We start from the raw sequence: 22,421 nt of genomic DNA, 5'->3' as shown, positions 1-22,421 counted from the left end.
AATATACCCATGCAGAAGATATGAAAAAGCCAACACCCAGAAAGTGACTGAAACATGCTTCTTGTCATTGGTCCAAAAACCATAAAAAGATCTTTCCCATCTTAATCTCCAGTCAGGGACTGACATGTGCTTGCAAGTACACACAGACCCAACCCAAGCACCAGTCCAGCAGAACAAAACCGGGGAGCTTCCAAAGGAAAATCCAAGCCTCCGAAAAACCTGCACCAACCCCCTCAAGAGATCTACCAATACCCGAAAGAGCTCTTGTCTGAGCATAGGTGCAAAATGAATTTACACACTGGTGGAGAGTGTGCACAATTGCTAATAAGATATTGGCAACTTTGCCCAGAGAGAACATAATCTTTAACACTTGCACTAAGTTATTAATAAACCAGCCGCTTATTAACTGAATGTTGGTATCCTTTGCTATCAAAAGAAAGAAAAGGGAAAACAAAAAACAAATACGTATATTTTAGCAACAAAATAAGACAAACTAATCAGAATGCAGTTTATTGATAAGACAGATATCAAATACATCATTTATATGGAGGGAGGGAGTATGAACAAGTCCAAAATCATCTACTCTGCACAGTGGTCCAGTGGGGATGTTCTCACTAGAGAAGATTTATCAAGGGCACCCCATGAAAGGGCAGGTCCTGATGCAGCTGCCGGAAGAGCATCGCACACCGGTTCCTCTCCTGGGTCTTCCCCAGGGTGTGGTAGAGTCTGGCCTGGAAGTAAACGACGTCTCTGATCTGCTCTTTGCAGTCGACCTTTGCAAAATAGTTCTTGGCTTCACTGAGGTTCTCAATGGCGGCCTCAAGAACTGATGGAAAATGGGGAAAATACCACACATATTTAACTCAATGCTTCACATATAGTTTTCGAAGCTTAATATCTATTTTTATTGATTTAACATATACCAGAAACTTTTACATTCTACTCTTTGAGAAGAAACAAACAAACAAACAAAAAAACACCACTAAGTCTTTAGTACTTATTTCCAGCCTCACACCTAGTTCTGTAGGGTTAAAATAACAATTCACTTGCCCTCAACCTTCATGCAAGTATGCAAGTGAAAGCACTTTAAATGCTGCATGAAATTATAACATATATTTGTGAACACTCAAAACTTAAATACTGTCCCAAGTTTAATGTCTTTTCTTCTTCTTTACAAGTTTTCTGTAATAGTATTACCTAACAATCTTTGTATGGTTTCCTACCTGCTGCTTTCTTCAGTGGCTCATAGGAAGCTGCTGAAGCCACCTGGCACTTGGCCACCAAGAACATGGCACGGCCTTTGTCCAGGACAGCCCCGTCAGCCAAGATGGGCTCAATGGCCATATGGAGAAGACTTAAGGCCTGTTCTGGGATTCCAAGGATGAGCTGAAAAAGAAACATCATGGTGCTATACACACCCACACCCACTGCCGACTACAGGAAGGGCTTCATTTCTGGCTCTTCTCTTCTGAATGGCAATGTCTGGCTTACTTTCTCCCTGACATGTACTATCTTTAATGTGCACCACACTCTTAGAAAACATAATGTGTGCCAATCGGTTTCAGGCTACAATAGATAAGGGAGGGAGTAATTATTTACATTATAGAAAGGTTTCTGTCTTTACAAAAATCTTTTACATTGATGATTCAAAAAGGTTGAACTAGCTGTATAAGAATCACTAGGAGAAAAGGAACTACTTTTAAAAAATTCAAAAATATATAGTAAAATAAACAAGGGTACACTAGAAACATCCATTTAACAGAAAATAAACAGTAATGGAGGAACAAGAAAAGATGTAAGACATATAGAAAAATATAGCAAAATAGAAGTAAATCCTTTCAAATCCATAATTAAATTAAATGTAAATGGCTTAAACTTTTCAATTAAAAGGAAGAGATTGGCAGAACAGATTTTTGCAAACATGATACAACTATATGTTATCTATAAGAGACTCACTTTAGATTAAAAGACATAAATAGGCTGAAAGTAAAAGGATAGTAAAAAAAGATATTCCATGCAAACCGTAACCAAAAGAGAGCTGGACTGATTATACTAATATCAGACAAAATAGACTTTAAGTCAAAACTGTAATAAGAGACAAAGAAGGACATTATATACTGATAAAGGGCCAATTCATCAAGAAGATACAACAGTTATAAACATATTAACACCAAACAACAGAACCCCAAAATATATGAAGCAAAAACTGACAGAACTGAAGGGAGAAATAGTTCAACAATAATAGTTTCAGAGTTCAATACTCTACTTTCAATAGTGGATAGAAACTTAACAGAAGATCAGCAAGGAAATAGAAGACTTGAGCAAGACTATAAACCAACTAGCCCAACAACAGCAGAACACATATTCTTCTCAAATGTACATGGAACATCTCCCAGGATAGACCATATGTTATGCCACAAAATAACACTCATATTTTAAAAGGTTTAAATCATACAAAGTATCTTCTCTGACCACATGAAGTTAAATTAGAAAACAGTAATAAAAGGGAATCTGAAAAATTCACAAATATGTGGAAATTAAACAACACACTCGTAAATAGTCAAAGTGTCAAAGAAGAAATCACAAGGGAAATTAGAAAATACCTTGAGATGAACAAAAACACAACATACCAAAACTTATGGGATGCAGTGAAAACCTATAGGATACGGTGCTCAGAAGAAAATTTATAGCTGTAAAAGCAAACATTAAAAAATAAAAGAATCTCTGGGGCTTCCCTGGTGGTGCAGTGGTTGAGAGTCCACCTGCCGATGCAGGGGACACGGGTTCGTGCCCCGGTCTGGGAAGATCCCACATGCCGCGTAGCGGCTGGGCCCGTGAGCCATGGCCGCTGAGCCTGCGTGTCCGGAGCCTGTGCTCCGCAACAGGAGAGGCCACAGCAGTGAGGGGCCCGTGTACCACAAAAAAAAAAAAAGAAAGTGAAAAGACAACACAGAGAATGGGACACAATATTTGCAAATCATATATCTGATAAGCGTCTAGCAACCAGAATATATAAAAACTCTTACAACTGAAAACTAAAATTAGACAACCCAATTTAAAAACGGGTAAAGGACTTGGACATTTCTCCAGGAACATACACAAATGGCCAGTACTCACATGAAAAGATGCTCCATATTATTACTTATTAGGGAAATGCAAATCAAAACCACAATGAGATATAACTTCACACTAATAAAATGGAAAATAACAAGTGCTGGCAAAGATAGAGAGAAAGTGGAACCTTCATACATTGCTGGTGAGAATATGAGATGGTATAGCCGCAGTGGAAAACAGTTTGGTGGTTCCACAAAAAGTTAAACAAAGAACTATATGACCCAGCAATCCCACTGTTAAGTATACCCAAGAGAAATGAAAACATATATCCAGAAAAAAACGTGTACATCAATGTTAAGAGCTATTTATAATAGTCAAAAGGTGGAAACAACCCAAATGTCCATCAACTTATGAATGGATAAACAAAATGTAGTGTATCCATCTGATGGAACAGTATTCCATTAGAAGGAATCTAGAACTGACTGACACATGCCACAACATGAATGAATCCTGAAAACATGATGCTAAGCGAAAAAGCCAGACACAAAGGCCGCACACTGTATGATCCCATTTATATGAAATATCCAGAACAGGCAAACCCACAGAGACAGAAAATAGATTAGCGGTTGCCAGGGGCTGGAGGGAGGAGGAAGTGGGGAGTGACTGGCTTTAGAAAAAATGGGTCTGGGCTTTCTATTTGGTGTGGTGAAAATATTCTGGAATTAGACAGTGGTGATGTTTGCAAAATAATGTAGATATTCTAAAACCACTGAACTGTATACTTTGTGTGTGTGTGTGTGTGTGTGTGTGTGTGTGTGTGTGTTTTGCAGTACACAGGCCTCTCACTGTTGTGGCCTCTCCCGCTGCAGAGTGCAGGCTCAGCGGCCATGGCTCATGGGCCCAGTCGCTCCGCGGCATGTGGGATCTTCCCGGACGGGGCACAAACCCGTGTCCCCTGCATCGGCAGGCGGACTCTCAACCACTGCGCCACCAGGGAAGCCCTGAACTGTATACTTTTAAATGGTAAATTTTATGTTATGTGAATTTTATCTTAATTAAGAAAAAAAAATCACTGGGGAAGCTGGTAAGGAAAATAGACTCCTAGGCTCCTCCCCTAGAGATTCTGCCTCTGTAGGTTTGAGGCAAGGCCAGATATGCAGATATTTTTTAAATCTCCCCAATAATGCTGATGCATGGTTTGGGGAACCTCTGCTTTAGTTAGTAAATTCCTCCAGTAAGTTCAAAATTCATTCATTCAATAAATATTTATTAAAAAGCTACTATGTGTGGATCCTATTAGGTACCACAGGATATAGCAGGGAAAAAACAGTCCCTTCTCTCATGGTCTTTACATTCTACAGGGGGAGACAGAAAACAAACATAAAATACAATTTAACTTCCAAAACCTTTCAATGAACACATGACTTCCTCATTTCCTTACTCATTCTCTTGTTAAATCAAGCACAGCTCTGGGCCAGCTAAGTCATTAATATGATGCAAATGTCCTCAATGAAGAGGCGCATCCTCCTTAGTAAATACACAGCTCGGTAAAGCCAGCACCACTGGGAGGTGTCAGCTTGTCACCAAGTTCACAACTCCAGACTTCCATGGAAGGCTTGCACAGTGACACTACCTTCCCAGATTTCAATATTAAGAAGCAAAAGCTCATTACTACGCTTTTCAAAACCAAAGAGTAGTAACAGACTCACCAGTTCTTGAGCACAAATATGTGCTATAAAAACAGAGATCAGCTTACCTGGGCAAAAGCCAAGTTCAGCACTGTTTCAGAGGCCAAATGCTGCAACCGGTACTCCTTGGAGAGAGCCAGAGCCTGCAGGAGCACAGGCAGCGCGATGGTAGGGGAGGAAGATCGCCAGTACAGCTCTGCCACAGACAGCAGGACACTGCCCACAAAGAGGAAGGCATGGGATGACAATAACCAGCACAAAGTACCACCTAGGTGAGATGCACAAAAGCCCTCCCTTACCTGATCACCATTTCTGTATTCCTGATTTTCTGACAATGAATCAACAATTTTTGTAAAAGCTTGTGCGCCTCTGACATTTGGTTCTGAGCTTGTAGTACAGTTGCTTTTCTGACACAGAAACAAAATAAACACAAATGGTTATGTTGATGTTTTGCAAGGGTTGTAAGCAGAGTCACTTTCAGGTTTAGAATCTCTATTTCCTCAATTAGACTGTAATTGTAACCTCCCAAGGGGAATAACTGTGTCTGATATAATTTTTCTTAAAAGAGAAAAAAAAAATTGTGTGTATGTGTGTGTGTGTGAGCACATGTGTGCACACACACATACAAGCACACAAGAAAAAAGTCTGGAATTATAGATAGCATGTTAGTGATTATCTCTGGGTACTACTTAACTTTCTCCATTTTGTTTATTTGTATTTTCTAATTGTCTGTAATAAATAGGTAATAAATAGAAAAAAAAGTTTTTTTCCTAAGTTAATCAATTAAGTCACACACAAAACAAATAAGAATAAAGCCATTTGAGAACTACTTCATTCTGGGGTTGGAGTTTTCAAAATTTCTTACCTGTATACACCCTCTATGCTATTAAGAGCTGTGATTCCTGTAACAATTGAATCAGCCAAATGATATTTGCCATCATTCATTGCTCTGTCAAACTGTATTTTTTGATCACACAGCATCCATAACTAGTAAGAAAAAAAACACAGTTAAGAACAGAATGGCAGGGGCTTCCCTGGTGGCACAGTGGTTAAGAATCCGCCTGCCAATGCAGGGGACACGGGGTCGAGCCCTGGTCCGGGAAGATCCCACATGCCACAGAGCAACTAAGCCCATGCACCACAACTACTGAGCCTGTGCTCTAGAGCCCATGAGCCACAACTACTAAAGCCCGCGCACCTAGAGCCTGTGCTCCACAACAAGAGAAGCCACCCACCGCAAGGAGAAGCCCGCGCACCACAGCGAAGAGTAGTCCCCACTCCCCACAACTAGAGAAAGCTCTCACGCATCCAAAAAAAAAAAAAAAAAAAAAAAGAACAGAATGGCAGATGTTCACCTCATTATTCAACAGAAATATAAAAGTATTTTCGCTTGCTTAACAAATATCCTTACAATTCACACACTTTTTTTTTAGATTAAAAAAATTTTTTTTAAATATTTCAAGTCTGTGAAAAAGCACTAAGAATAAAATAACAGAACATGTATAGCAACCATCAACTTTGTCAAATCACAACATTTTGCTTTACTTGCTTTGGATACTATTGCACATTATTGAGGTACTTTGCAAATTCCATTCTCCTCTTTCTGTTTTCAAAGGAAGCATTTGATCTGTTGTTTATCATTCCCATTTTTTTTAAGAATTTTTTTTAATGAGTGATCTATGACGATTGATTATTCATTCATTCATTTATTTACCGCACGGCATGTGGGATCTTAGTTCCCCGACCAGGGATTGAACCCACACCCCTTGCATTGGAAGCGAGGAGTCTTAACCACTGGGCCACTGGGGAAGTCCCCCCAATCATGTTTTTATACTTTTACAAAATATTTACTTATCCTTAAACAATATATAGTATGAAAAAAAACAATATATAGTATGATCTTACATGTTTTTAAATTTTGTATAAATAAATAGCATCATACTGTATGCATCCTTTGATAACTTGCTTTTAAGCTCAACATTATTTTGGGGAGGCTTAAACATGTTAATACAAGTAGTTCTAGTTCATTCCTTTTCACTGATGAATAGTTTTCAACTGTATGAATATGCAACAACTTATCTATTCTTGTGTTGATGGGTATTTAGGTACTTCCACTTTCTCACTCTTCTGAACAGTGCTGCAGCAAACACTCCCCTACATCACCCCCTGTGCTGTGCAACAGTTACCCTGGGTATACAGCAAGCCGTGGGAAAGCTGGGCTGTAGGACATATGCACCTTCTCCTTAACACAGTGCCCATTTGTTCTCCAGATGGGTCACACCAGTTTACACTCCCCGCCGGCGGTGTATGACATGACTCATTGCTCCACACCTTCACCAACAATTGGTGGTGTCAGATATGTTACTTTTGGCCAGTCTGATGGGTATGAAATACCTCCTTATTTTTTCATTTGTATGTCCCTTGATCAATAGTCAGGCTGAGCATCTTTTCATCTCTTTATCAGCCATACATGTTTCTTCTAGAATGTGAGTTAAATTGTGTCTTTTTTTTTTTTTTACTGTGCACCTTCTTAAAACATGCCTAGAACAGTAACCGAAACTGCTCCATCACATTAGCACTACCACAGAACCACGCTTAATTCTTTTTCCCCACAGCATCCTTGGGTGCTAGCTTCTATTTTGTTCGCTTACCACCTTTCCATCTGGGTACTCTGAATTCAGATCACAGCCAGCAGCAGTGAGATCCCAGCACAGCTCATAAGCAGACGGGTATTCACACCATATCTAATGAGGTGGGGCCAGCAACCCATGTGAACGGAAGCCCCCCTACCCCCGGCTCAGGGACCAACAGTAGGAGATTCCCAGGCCATGGTCTCTCATGATTTCAAATTCCCTAATTTAGTTAATACGAAACTTGGTAAGGGGAGGAAGAGAAAGAGGCCCCTCGTAATAGTTTTCTTGGCCCCATCAGAGATGGAAATTGGTGCAAAAAGGAACAGAGTGCCTAGGACTGCTTTATAAAGTTCATTCCCTCTGCATACATCTTGCCAAAAGGTTATTCAATTCTGGGAGGAAAAGGTTAAAGCTGCCAAGTAGGAGAAAACAGAGTAACAAAACGGAGACCTAATTCTTGATCTATCAAAGGACACTGATGATTTCTTTGCTTACTCCCATACAGTTAGAGGTATAGGGAATACTAATTTAAAACCACGAAGACAGGAATGAAAAAAGTACCCTACTTTAATCTTTTCTCAGAGGTTATTCCTCAGCCTTCTGGAACGCAGTTTACAGAGTCTCCTATGTTGACCTCAAAGCACGGACGTCACAGAAAGGAACCAAGACACGAGAGGCTGAGGGGAGACTCTAAAATACCCTATTTTGACAATAATGCAGTAAAAATGGTATTTTCAAAAATAAATCGATGACACACAAAAGGCAGGTTACCTGGGCATGCTGACTGTTAGGTGGGAATCGCTCCTTCAAGTGCTTTAACACTTCTGAAGCTGCAGCGAAACAGCCCTAAAATAGAAAGCCACGATTTGTTTAGCACGCCTGTGCTGACACCACACCTGCGATCCCACTCACAGGACATGAGTATGACTCACCTGTTCTTGGCGCAGCAGCCTGATGACCCTAGGCAGAGACTGTCAAGTATCAAGGGGCCATTTTTCTTAGGCTCTAATGTATTTCACTTGTACATTAAAAAAATTGTTTTTTAATTACACCTGTAATACATGTTCACTCTAGGAAAAAAACTTACGAAATACATGTGAACAACGAGAAAAAGGCAAATTACTTTTAATCCCACCAAAGATAATCACAGTAATTTCTCGGCACATATCCTTCTGAACTTCTCATATTCACATGAATATAAAACATATAAGTATTCCAAAAATAGGTATACATACCATTTTTGTAAATTGCCTATGTACCACATGGTAGGTACTCAATAAATATTTTTTGAATGAATGAATCTTTTCAGTGTCAACAAATAAATCTATACATCACAGTATTTTATTAGGTAAATAAATTATAGTCCAATCAAAATAATCTCCGGGCTTCCCTGGTGGCGCAGTGGTTGAGAGTCCACCTGCCGATGCAGGGGACACGGGTTCGTGCCCCAGTCCGTGAGCCACAGCCGCTGAACCTGAGCGTCCGGAGCCTGTGCTCCGCAATGGGAGAGGCCACAACAGTGAGAGGCCCGCGTACGGCAAAAAAAAACCCAAAAACTCCTAGTTTGTGATATTTTGATTGTTTCCAATTTTTTCCATTTTAAAAATGCTAGAATGATTATCTTGGTGGATACATCTTTGCATACTTGTCCAATTATTTCCTTAGGATAATACCTTAGAAGTAAAATTGCTGGGCTAAATGGTAGGCACTTTTAAGCTTTTTGATAGGTATATTACTAAATTACCATACAGAAATGTACCAAGTACTCTTTTTTTTTTTTTTTGCAGTACGCGGGCCTCTCACTGTTGTGGCCTCTCCCGTTGTGGAGCACAGGCTCCGGACACGCAGGCTCAGAGGCCATGGCTCACGGGCCCAGCTACTCCACAGCATGTGGGATCTTCCCGGACCGGGGCACGAACCCGTGTCCCCTGCATCAGCAGGCGGACTCTCAACCACTGCGCCACCAGGGAAGCCCATACCAAGTACTCTTATACCAGCATTCTACACCTTTCTCCTCCTCTGATATTTAGCTTCTTTGCCTACTTGTTTGATGAAACTGGTTATTTCACTGTGTTAATTTGAATTTCTTTAATGACTAGATTGAAATTTTTTCATGTTTTATAATCATTTATGTTTTTTCTGTGAATACATGTTCATGTCTTTTTTATACTCTTATATTGCTAGAATGTCTATCTTATTAAGCCCCCAAAAGCTTTTCAATTTGTCCCTATCCTTTGGTCAGGTAGTATATCTTCAGTCTATATAGAAGCTCAGTTAGACCACAGGTGAACTTCTATTTGAAGTGAATTAAGTCAAAAGTATACTGAATTATAATAAAAGATCATTAATCTTTTTATTCTTGTGATTTTAACTGGCCAGTCTTGCCAATTATTTTCATGACTACCATACGGAGTTGGGCGTGTGGATCTAGATGGCTGTCAAACCTTCAGGCCAAGTAGAGAGAACAGTGCACACGGCAGCACTCCCCCAAAACATTCCTATTGTGACCTGCCATTTCCTGAGGCTGGGAGAGGAATGTGACACGATGAACCAGAGTTACGCAGAAAGAGTAAAGGGGGCCGGATCTCTTAGCACTTCCTCTGGGCTGCAGGAGGAAGCTCACAAACAGCAGTTCAGACCCCATAACTTCCTTCTAGGTTCACCCAAGCCCCAGTCACCACCACAGCAAAGTGCAGCATCCAGTTTATCTAGAGATCAGTTTCAGGACACAACTGGAAGCACAACACAAAGGAAATAAAAGAGCAAATAGAAATTCATGACAAAACTGCCTTCTCCGCAGTTGGCCAAGCTTAATTTCATAGGTGTAAGTCTAACCTGTATAATTGAAAATGCGACAGTCATCAGCTCAGTGGGTTTATCTACATGGTCAATGTTCTGACACTAGAAAAGTCTTTCTAAGGCAGGTTGAGAAGAGGTGGGGAAAGAGACTGAATTGAAATAAAGTGGCCACTGACTGTCTTCTAGCTGTATAATTAGAGGTCTCCTAGCACATCCATTGGAGCCAGGCAACAATGGCGTCAGCAGGTCTTTCATATAAGCCCGGAGATAGAAAGATTAATACAGACCCAAAGAGCATGGTATTACCCCCAGAAAAAATCACAGAACTATTAACAACTGAACTTGGAGAAAGCTAAGGCTAAAGAATTGAGCCAAGACCAGATTTTCGTAAAGCGGTTCTCCATTCCAGGAGATGAAGAAATAATTTCTACCCTACATCACTCAAAGAGAACCAAAGGGAAGTTATTCCACTCTTTAAGCTTGGGGTCAGTGGGGAGAATCCTACTTGAAAAAGTCACAAGGGGACACTGTAAATGGGTGGATTGTATGGCATGTGAATTCTATCTCAATAAAGTTGTTGGGGAAAAAAAGTCAACGTGAGGCTCGTACCAAATGCCTAACTGAACGTTCACTGACTCATTTATTACAAACGCTCCACTTAACCAAGGCACCAGCAGAGGAAAAGAATCCACGTTAAAGACGTTCCAGAACCACTACGAGGGGGGAAAAAGACCAAGAAAGTGATTAATGTGCAACATTCCTGGAGGAAAGCAAACAGCAAGAGCAGCTGGTCTGCTGTTTTAATGTCAGAGAGCTCAGGCGCTGCTTCCCAGATACAGGAAGATAGCAGCTGATGGAGGTGCAGGCAGACGCCATCAGCCAGAGCCCATCCATGCCCTTTGTTTACACAGCCACTTAGAGGATTGTAAAATGCTAAAGTATGTCTAGTAGAGGGAAGTATTTATAGACTTCTGAAAGGGGTGGAAACCACTCAAAGATTTTAGGATGCAGATTAAGGAATACTGAGTGTTAGGATGCAACCTAACGATCATTATTATACCACAAAGAGGTGGAGAAAATAATATGATCAAGGAAATGTGCTTATAGCAAGGCAGCAAGTTAGTTGGAGGGCTTTAGATAAGAGCTTTCCCTGACCTTTTCCCATGGAAGAAGATACTTTTGAGCAAAGGGGAAAGGAAGCCTAGAGCATCATGAGAGACCCTTTAATCAATCCCCTATAAAAAGAATCGTGTGAAATTACTTGGGCTGTAAGTAAAGGTAATGCCCTATTCCAACTGTCTTTCTTTGGAGTCAATCAGACTTGGGTTGAAGATCTGACACTGACATTTACTGGCTGTGGGTATGGGATTTAGCTCCCTGGAGCTCAGTTTCTTTTCTGTGAAATAGGGGTGATGATAAAGCTGACCTTACGAGGCTACTGTAAGGAATCAGGAAGATGATACATGTAAATCGCTAAGCATAGGGCCCGGCACAGGACAAATGTACAACAAACCTTGGCTATTGTCATCTTAGCTGTACTCTTATTATGTTCTTCCCTTTCCCACAAACAAACACAGCTCTACTACCCTAAATTTCAAAGACTCCTTTTTATTCCATTTGGTACATAGAAACAGCTGACCTCTCACTCTCTTCCCTGATGCCGAAAGAGATCCCAAGTTCAACAAACCTTGCAGACTCCACACCCAGTCCATTTCTACTGGTGGGATTTCACCCTTCCAACCACTTGCATCCAACCAGACCCGTCCAGTGCTTTTCTCAAGCACTAGAGGACAGAAATGGCGGGGCCTACATGGCTCCAGAAGCACAGGGCCTGGCCACCTGCCCACCTGCTCCGCGTGCAGCTCGGCGAGGTGGCCCAGCGCCACAGCAAACGATTCCGTGTTGTTCTGCTGCACACCTGCGTTCACCGACTCTAGGCTGTTCATGCTCAGCAGCAGCTGGGCTTGCTGCAGGGCCATGGTGCTGGGGAGGAGACACAGGAAGCCCCATCAGTCAAGAGACACAGGCTGCCCTCAGCCACACCCTACAGTTACCTTGGGTGGAAACAGGAGGAAGCAGGCTCTGGCTTCCGGGGAGCAGCTGCCTCCCAAAGCCAGTTCTCCTGTCCTCGGGACGAGGAGCATCCTGGATGTGCAGCCCCAAAGAAAACGTAGTGGTTATGGCACAATTGGGAGCTCCAAGCTCCAGACCGCCCCACTGCCTCTAATTTTCCCTGTGGTCACAGTATGTTAATTAGTTTTCACGGGTAAATTCAGACCTGATGCCATCCTGGCACTGGCTGCTCTGACAGTGGAAGCAGTGGCTAGTGTCTGCAGCTGTTTCAGACCACATCGTGCCAAAAATTATTTCAAGTACAAAAACAAGACTGATAAAATAGACACTTCCTTTCATGACTGAATTCCTAGAAACAGCATATTGTCTAGGTGAGGTAGCTCCAGGACTAAAAATCTGGTTCAGAAGTTTACTTCCAGGCTACAGGAGGCTAAATGGGAGTTACACACAGAGCTGGAGACAGTCCAGAGAATACACCCTGGGCAACAGGGAAGCAACTTTCTTTACATAGCAGCTTTTGGGTTAAGGGGGTGCTCGGCTTGAGTGAGTGTGGCCCATGCCTCCTGGCCAACAGGAAGAGAGGTTCCCATCTCAGAGTGCAGGGCCGTGGTGCTTGGAGTCAGAGGACCTGGGCTTGGGTCTGGGCTCTGTCGCTTGTTAATTCGTTTGTGATCTGGGGCAGATCAGATTTGTGAACCTTGTCCTATGCATCCTGGAATGGAGATCACCCCCCAGTTACCTCCCAGAGCTGTTGGGAGGAGTAAATAAAAATGCGCATAGGAAAAATCTTTGCAAAGTCTGTGCAAAGCAGAAAATGTTTTAAAATTCTAAAGCGCTTTCTTTAATCCCCTGTACAAACAACCTCCATCCATTTGGCCTTCACAGAACCCATTTGCTGGCTTCTGCTCATCTATAAAAGGATTCGTGCCCTCATAGCCTTGAAGACCCACCTGCGGCCGTAGAGTCTCCAGATGGCTGTTTTCTGTGCGATGCTGATGTCGATGAGCTCTGACAGGCTGTGTTTCCAGTGCAGGAGGTCGGAGTCCTTTAGTGCATCCATAAGTTTGTTTGCGGTCTTCCCAGCAAAAGCTCTCTGCTGAACTAGGGACTGTATTCCCAGAGAGGCGAGGTACTAAGGGGACAGACATACGCACGACTCATGATAGAGATTACGTGACAAAATTTTGTTTTGCTCTTCAGAAATTTGGCATATTTCATTTCAGCACATGCACAATGATAGCACTATTTAAAAAGAAAGTACCTGTAAGCCTGACCCTGACCCGTATGTGATATGTTCCTGAAAAACTGGGGATGGAAGAGAGGGTAATAGTACAATGGGAAGAGCCAGGGCTTTGAAATTAAATGGATCTGGACTTAAGCACTGCCTCTGCCATTTATCATGTGACCTGGGGCCAGTCACTTAGCTTCTTAGACAAGCCCATCTGTAAAATGGGCATCACACCCATCATAAAGAATTATTTTAAGGATTAAAATTAAATAGTATATATCAAACAGTGCTGGGCACATTATGTGGTAGGAGATTAAGAAAGGCTGCCTATTATGAGCATAATTATCTTTTCATTAACTTCTGGTATAATTTTCAAGGATGAAAGCTCAACTAAAAAAAGTCCACTTAAATCCGTAACAAAAATTGTGCTTAAGAAGTCTATCATTTATTTTTAAATTTTTTTTAGACAGAATAAGGTTCTTTGAGCAATAGTAATCTAGATTCTAACAGTCATTACTATTTCATGTGTAGAGACTATGCCCTTTCAATGCCCCTCAGTATTTGTCATCGAGGAATATAATTCAGGTCCTTCCCTGCTACTCAAAATGAGAAAGGACAAATCTGCTGGTCAGGTCTACTGGTTCCTGGCTTTGTTTATTATTTCAAATAAGGATCAGCAAACTTGTTCTGTAAAGGGCCAGATAGTAAATAGTTTAGGTTTTGCAGGCCACAGTTGGTCTATGTCGCATATTCTTCTTTGTTTTTTTTCCCCCAACTATTTAAAAATGTAAAATCCATTCTTAGCTTGAGGGCCATACATAAGCAGGCAGTGAGCCAGATCTGGCCCATGGGCTGTAGAGTTTGCCAATCCCTGGTTTAAAAATAAGCCTTCCCTAAAAATTTTCTAAATAAATATGTGTAAGTTAGTGTTGATAATAAACTAAACAAAGATCTCATCAAGTTGATAAATGCAACTTTCACAGATATTATTAGGATAAAGGGAGCAGAGAGAAACACATCAAGAGAATTTAGTGGTTTAATAATTAAGGTCACATGAAACTACCAAGAATAAAACCATACCATTTGTTTAAACAATCTCACAGAAAGATGAGCCTTACCGGTAACCCAAAATGTACAGCTTTCTTCACAGAATGTTCTAGAAGAACATAGCTATCGGATCTCTTCTGTCCCAGCACATAAAGCCAGCTCTGGCAAGAGAAGTCATCAGAATGTATCATAACAATAATAATGGCTAATGTTCTGTTGAAAGCATCAGCATGGTTGTAAGAACAAATTAACAACACACAAGATAAATCCTCTAAAATATACTTTCACAAATTATAAACCTAAATGAAACCCATCAAACATATTAAAACCATCAGACTGAAATAATCAAGCCATTTATCTTCTTCACCTCTGAGAGCAGTGAGTGGCAAATGTTCCAGAAAAAAAGCATGAAGCCCCCATATGGCCTGTAACTGAGAAAGTGAAATGCTCAGGTGGTTGCTGAAGTCTGTGTTCTACTTGTGCTTGGTGATGATGCTTTGACAGGACCAGGTCTTATCCAGTTACCAGTAATGCAAACACCTTTGTTAATGCCAACACTTGATGCGGCAGCTTTGCATGGCAAGCTGCATTAAAACTTGTAGACAAGAAATGCCTCCAAAGTAAAATGGACATCAAGAATTAAGAAACATAAATAAACATGGGTTGCCTTTCCTGAATTTCCCTGACCCCCTAACTAGTTTCCCACCACTGCTGAGGACCTCCCAATTCAAACGGGCCCTTTCGAAAGCCAACTCAACCCAAGGGCAGAACTTCCAAGACAGGAAGGTGGCCTCACCAAGCAATGCTGGAGACACACGTGATCGTTGGACTCCTGGGCAATCCTAATCGCCTCCTGCAGGGCAAGCTCTGCCTGTTGACTAATGACAGACTGAACATTAATAACTCATTAACAACCACAAACATGTACAAGCAACAGTAACAGGAAGTCATCTGTACGGTAATTCACCAGCGTGCATGCCTCTGGGTTGGAAGTTGAAACCACGGGCTTATTCCCTCAGAGGCACTCCCCTCCCCCAGCGGTAAGAAACAGTAACAGTGGAGATACAGAACATGTCCCTTCTAAGGTGGACTTCTACTAAAAGGGACATGAAAGAATGGCTTTTCTTCATCCCAGCTCCTAAGATTTTTTTTTTAGTTGTCTACTGCTGAGGGGAGGGACAAGGAGAGGATGTAAGATTTTACTTTCCATTGCCTTCGCTTCTGCATCATTTGAAAATTTTTTTTAACTATGGGATCTGATACTTTTATAATTTTTTCAATACTAGTTTTTAAAAGTATTTTGAGGATTTTCCCTTCTGAGATGTCTTCTTTCTGCTCATGTGGTTCCCCTCCCTCTGGGATGTGTCCCCCAACCTCGCAACTTCTGTGGAAACTCAGCCAACTGTTCTTGGCCCCACTGGGCCTTCGCTTCTGAAAAAGCCCACAGAAATGCTACCTGCCTGCGGTGCTTAATTAAATACTACTGTGCACCACCCTCTATTTATTTAATCTGTGTTAGTTTTATTTCTTCAACCTGCAGAGGGCACAGAAGTTCTATAAATACTGGATCACTGAGGATCTCAAAAAAGAATCAGAAATTCTATGGGTAGCACTTACATAGGGAAAAATTAATGTCAAATTTTCTATCAACACGAGCAACAGCCTCACACAATCAATTAACAGCTGAATTCTTCCTCAATAATTACGTGTTTGAATAAAGAAACCAGATACATTTTTACCTATTTTACATTTCTTTTAAATCCCTTTTAATGCTGAGAGGCACCAGAATATAAGCTATTTGAAAGCAGGAAGCATATCTTTACACACAGGCCCTCAATAAATATCAGTTGATTTAATTTTGTTGAACATCTGATGACCAAATAAATAATGTTACATTTAGAAAAAAGGTTTTTGGGAGAACTGTATAGATAGTATGCTAAAACAGGACTAAAGAAAGACTATTTTTCTCAGGTAGGAAGAAAAGGTAGATTACCAACACAGAAACTTCAAAGTTTCTGGCAAATCCTTAAAGAACCTATGGTTTTCCATTGCTGCTAATCAGAAAAGCCTCTGATAAAAATTTTCAGTAAAAGAGCAAGAGGCAAACTGGTTGTAAGGTCTGAAATGCATTGGCTGTCTACCGTTCGCAAAATGCCAGAGCAGAAAGATCTGTAGCCTCTAAACAACAGCTTCCTATGTCATTCAGTGTAAAAGCCGAAGTCCTTACTCGGGCCTACAGGACCCTAAACTCTCTGACCCCTGCCACCTCTACAACCCCGTCCTCCTCTATCCCCCCTTACTACAGCACTCTAACCGCACTACTTGCTCCTCCTCAAACATGCCAAGTAAATCCTGCCTCAGGGCCTTTGAACTTGCTGTTCTAGCTAATAAGGACACTCTTTCTTCAGATAATGCACAGATTACTCACTCCCTCAATTCCTTTAAATCTCTATTCAAATATTAAGTTAATAGAGGTAAGGGAGGGCCAAGTTGCTACCTTACTATTTAAACAGAAATTTACAAATTGACAAATAAGTGATTTGTGTGTATATCTGGAAGAAGAGTGTTACTTATGAAAACAATAGTACTCCCCATCATCACTCTCTAATCTCTTATCCTGACCTATCACTACCTGATTCATTATAATTATGTTTAGTGCTGTTTATTATTTATCTCCCCCACTGTAAGCTCCATGAGAACAGGGGTATTTTTTTTCCTCTTTTTTTTCACTCCTGATCCCCAGCACCTAGAACTGTGCCTAGTACATAGTAGATGCTCAATAAGCAACTACAAAGATTTTCAAGAAATCTTCACAATCCTATTAGCTAAGTGAGAAAGATTTATACAAGCCCATAGCTCCAGGACTAAAAATAAAGAAGCCTGGAGTTGAGTAAATCAGATATTAATTAGTAATTAATTCCATACAGTTAGCTGCCTATCCACTGATAATATTGTAAATATAGAGAAATTCATCAACAGGTTAATTACTTGTATCTAGCAGACTGCATACAAATTTCCAAACCCTAGGGCAAGCTGTGTGTAACACAGAGATAGGTTACTGGCAAATATTACAAATGGTGCTGCTGTTTATTATGAGTACATAAAACATGAAAGGCCCTGATCAAAGAGGTTATTAAAGCTGGGCAGAAAAAAAGAAGTTGACTCTTAAAAGATAATATGGAATCTCACAAAATCATGAAGTTCAGAGTACCCTTAAACATTTTTTGGTTCAAGTATCAATCTGACACTTGGATTCCCTTAATGTCACCCTTGCTGCACACATGAGCACTCTGCTGACACCTTTCTCAGAGGGTTCCATACAAGGAAACCTCCTCCTTATAAGGAGCAAAAATGTTTTGCCCTTTAACTTGCACTTACCAGCTCCCTATCTTCTCTAGTAGTCACACCCTCGATCAATCTAAGCCCTTTTCACATGACCTTCACTACAGGAAGATGTCAAACACATGCTTGGCTAAATCATTTCTTTTCCAGGCTAAACATTCTCACATCCTTCCCACACTATTTATATGACATGGCTTTGAATGCCTCCAGTAAGGCTGTCCCCCCAACAAGCTCCAGCTTGTCTATGTCCCTTTTAAAATGTGACAACCAGAAGTTAATAGAATTTCCTGGTTGTTGCCTGGGCCATAGAGCAAGGGGTAGAAGTCTCAATTCTTGAATTTGGAACACTATACTTCCATTAACACACTCTAGTCTCTATTCAAAGATGCCTGTGGCAGAAACCATATTTTTCTTAAATGGGAAAAAGCCACAGGGGAGGCAGAGAGACTCTTTCAATTAGTAATTTCCTACCTTTTCACCATTATTCATTCACATTATTTCATTATTTCCAAAATAGCCTCCATATTTTGAAAGCTTTTATCCTCTTAAGTCTTTACTAAATAATAACTGATCAATTTCCAATTTTTATTTATTAAAATCACAGGCATATCTTAGCAATGGCATAAGTCATTGTCACGCACTGAGCTGCCTGAATTCCAACCAAAAGCACAAACGTGACGTTCGGTAAGCCACGCAGTCTTTTATGCAGTAAAGATACAACTTCCTTTTGGCTTTTTGAAATACTGAAAATAACTTTTACATCCCCATTATTACCTCTGAAAAATCCTGTTGGGAATCTCTGGCCTAATGACCTAATTTCCTTTTAATTCAGTGGCCGTTATTCTTAGAAGTAAAGAAAGAAAGAGGCCGTGTACTTGGATGGTAATGCTAAATAGTGACACCAGGGGGCAGACTCTTTGGGCAGAAGGTTTTCATTAACTTCTGTTCACTGCAAAAACCTTCCTTCTTTAGAAGTTATTGACAATTCCAGGTTGAACAGGCTCTTTCTTTTCTCCTTTTCCTTCTTCTTTTTTTTTAATACAGCATATTAAAAAGAAAATACATCTCAATTAACATTTGAGAGATAATTTCTTCAATTTCCGCATGAACAAAAGTCTATAAACTTACTAGTGACCAAAGCGGCAGTGCAGGGCAGCCAGGTTCAGAGCAGCGTATCTCAAGCTCCGGCCATAGCCCTCTTCCCCATTACTTTTGCTTTCGGCTCCAGTGAGAATCAGGCGGTCAAAATAATGAAGGAGGCTGTGTGTTGAACTGAAAACATCTTGGACCCGGAGGTTGTTTAAGTAGCTGAGGTAGTGCTAAAAGAAGAAACAATCAACATATTTTAAATGCTCTGCTTCCTCTTGTGTAATAATAATTCAGAGAGTTCCACTGGCTGCAAACACCTGTGTATCCCCTACCATTTTAACAAGATGGTCATAGTTTAGCTTAATCTTTTCCCCACAGGCAGGGTTAAATAGGCTTAAGGTACATTAGCTGGTTTGGGTACACTTTCCCCCCAGAAGGTGTACCCAAACGAAAAAAGGGAATTCCATTAGAATTTGTGTCAGAGTTTTATCCTGAATATTCATCCACTATGCCACTGGTTATATTAGGATCCATGGGTGATACGTGAGGATGGAGGGGGAATCACCTAGCTCAGGCATTAAGGAACAGTGTGAGTACAAAACTAAAGATCTTAAAACTTGAATTCAGAGCTTCCCTGGTGGCGCAGTGGTTAAGAATCCGCCTCCCAATGCAGGGGACACGGGTTCAAGCCCTGGCCCGGGAGGATCCCACATGCCACAGAGCAACTAAGCCCATGCGCCACAACTACTGAGGCTGCGCTCTAGAGCCCACGAGCCACAACTACTGAGCTTGCATGCCGCAACTAATGAAGCCCACGCATCTAGAGCCCATGCTCTGCAACAAGAGAAGCCACCACAATGAGAAGCCCACGCACCACAACAAAGAGTAGCCCCCGCTCGCTGCAACTAGAGAAAGAAATCCCCCCGGGCCAGTAGGGGTGGAGGTGGGAGGGAAAGCTTTGCAACCTAGGCTGAGTCCTTTAAGTGCCAACAACATGATTTCTTTCCAAGAACCTGGGTCATTCGGCCAATCCTCACTTGCACGACTACTCAATAGGAAGAACAGTCTTGTCCCTGCTTTCCAACTTAGCAACAAATTCTGGAAAAGACTCACCGCTTCAGCAAAATCAGGATTAAATTTCAACAAGTTGTTCAACTCTTTCTGCAAAGAAGCTGGAGTGAGGGCTTTAGTCTCATCATTCTTTAACAAAGAAGCCTGAAATTTAAAAATGACTACTCAGTAGAAAGAAATGACCAATAAACATATGGACATGTATACTAAATAGCATCATCTGATTACTTTTTTTTCTGCACCTACACTCTCCTCTTGACCATGCAGAACACTGTTTCCTCTTCCTGGAATTCTAAGCTTCCCAACGACCCATCCACATAGTCTTCCATGCAAACTCCTGCTCAGTCTTCAGGGCCCAGTTTAGATTTCAGCCACCTGCTTCTATCACCTTCTAAACTAGATAAGGTCCTGTAAGTACCGACATGCTCCCACAAGCGCCCTGCACTAACCCTTCCTGCAGTACTTATCAAATTATATTAAAAGTACCAGCTGACCCCACCCCCAGACTGTAAGTGCCTTTAAGGCAGGAAGTATGTATATCCAGCCTGGCAAAGGGAGATGCACACTTGCCCTACTCCTGGTTATCTGTTTCATATGGATGGTACCAGCAATGATTATATAAAATATGTAGAAAATGACTTCTAAATTAATGATTAGTACTTAACTGGGTTATGGACTCTTCAATTTTAGCTAGACAAATTTTTCTTTATGAATAATAATAATTTCTAATTATATTTGAATTCATTATATCATTATAGAAGATTCCAAAAATATGGAAAAGCATACAGAAGAAAACAAAAATCATCTGTAATCCTTCCACCCAGAAATAACACTATTTTTTTGTCAGTGTATCTCATTCCAGTCTTTTTTCTGTGTGTGTGTGTGTGTATATGTGTGTGTTTATATATATACATACGCATACTTTTTTAACAAAGTTAGAATATATCATTTTATTACCTGCTTTTTTCATGTAATAATATATTATAAATTTGTCTCATCATCAAATGGGCTTTGAAACTACAATTTTTTAAGCAAAAGTATTAACCCTTTGTCATACGTATTGCAACTCTTTTTCCCGTTTTGTTGTTTGAGTTTTAATTTTGTTAGAACATGTACTGACGTGTAGATGTTTTTCATTTTTATGCTGAAAAATCAAATGATCTCCTACGTGTTTTCTTCCACAGCTTTTCTGTTTAGAAAGTCCTTCCCCACCTAGAGATCAGTTAAAAGTTAATATGTAACATTCACAGAGGGATGGACAGGATGAAAAGGCAGAGGGCTATGTACCAGATGAAGGAACAAGATAAAACCCCAGGAAAACAACTAACTGAAGTGGAGACAGGCAACCTTCCAGAAAAAGAATTCAGAATAATGATAGTGAAGAAGATCCAGGACCTCGGAAAAAGAATGCAGGCAAAGATCGGGAAGATGCAGGAAATGTTTAACAAAGATCTAGAAGAATTAAAGAACAAACAAACAGAGATGAACAACACAATAACTGAAATGAAAAATACACTAGAAGGAATCAGTAGCAGAATAACTGAGGCAGAAAAACGGATAAGTGACCTGGAAGACAGAATGGTGGAATTCACTGCTGTGGAACAGAATAAAGAAAGAAAAAATGAGAAGAAATGAAGACAGCCTAAGGGACATCTGGGACAACATTAAACACAACAACATTTGCATTATAGGGGTCCCAGAAGGAGAAGAGAGAGAGAAAGGACCCAAGACAATATTTGAAGAGATTATAGTTGAAAATTTCCCTAACATGGGAAAGGAAATAGCCACCCAAGTCCAGGAAGCGCAGAAAGTCCCATACAGCATAAACCCAAGGAGAAACACACCGAGACATGTAGTAATCAAATTGGCAAAAATTAAAGACAAAGAAAAATTATTGAAAGCAGCAAGGGAAAAACAACAAATAACATACAAGGGAACTCCCATAGGGTTAACAGCTGATTTCTCAGCAGAAACTCTACAAGCCAGAAGGGAGTAGCATGACATACTTAAAGTGATGAAAGGGAAGAACCTACAACCAAGATTACTCTACCCAGCAAGGATCTCATTCAGATTCGATGCAGAAATCAGAAGCTTTACAGATAAGGAAAAGCGAAGAGAATTCAGCACCACCAAACCAGCTCTACAACAAATGCTAAAGGAACTTCTCTAAGTGGGAAACACAAGAGAAGAAAAGGACCTACAAAAACAAACCCAAAACAATTAAGAAAATGGTAATAGGAACATACATATTAATAACTACCTTAAATGTGAATGGATTAAATGCTCCAACCAAAAGACACAGGCTTTCTGAATGGATACAAAAACAAGACCCATATATATGCTGTCTACAAGAGACCCACTTCAGACCTAGGGACACATACAGACTGAAAGTGAGGG

General features: G+C 40.7%; 1 protein-coding gene across 2 annotated transcripts in view; it reads right to left on the bottom strand.

Annotated features, from left to right (window-relative positions):
• Nucleotides 1-502: 502 nt before the first annotated feature.
• The window catches only part of ANAPC5 (anaphase promoting complex subunit 5), a 38,358-nt gene continuing 16,439 nt past the window's right edge, over nt 503-22,421 (bottom strand). For both annotated transcript variants that reach the window (XM_060028009.1, XM_060028010.1), the window contains 12 exons: nt 20,067-20,168; nt 18,993-19,183; nt 15,319-15,400; nt 14,594-14,683; nt 13,198-13,379; nt 12,022-12,157; nt 8,147-8,221; nt 5,608-5,729; nt 5,042-5,149; nt 4,811-4,958; nt 1,224-1,386; nt 503-826 (listed from right to left, as the gene is read on the bottom strand). In XM_060028009.1, the coding sequence (XP_059883992.1) occupies nt 615-826; nt 1,224-1,386; nt 4,811-4,958; nt 5,042-5,149; nt 5,608-5,729; nt 8,147-8,221; nt 12,022-12,157; nt 13,198-13,379; nt 14,594-14,683; nt 15,319-15,400; nt 18,993-19,183; nt 20,067-20,168 (1,611 nt within the window). In that variant the 3' untranslated portion in view covers nt 503-614. The remainder of the gene's footprint in view (nt 827-1,223; nt 1,387-4,810; nt 4,959-5,041; nt 5,150-5,607; nt 5,730-8,146; nt 8,222-12,021; nt 12,158-13,197; nt 13,380-14,593; nt 14,684-15,318; nt 15,401-18,992; nt 19,184-20,066; nt 20,169-22,421) is intronic.

This window comes from Delphinus delphis, chromosome 13, assembly GCF_949987515.2.
Source record: "Delphinus delphis chromosome 13, mDelDel1.2, whole genome shotgun sequence".
NCBI lineage: Eukaryota > Metazoa > Chordata > Mammalia > Artiodactyla > Delphinidae > Delphinus > Delphinus delphis.
The sequence above is the reverse complement of the archived record's forward strand: the minus strand, read 5'-3'. Positions and strand labels throughout refer to the sequence as shown.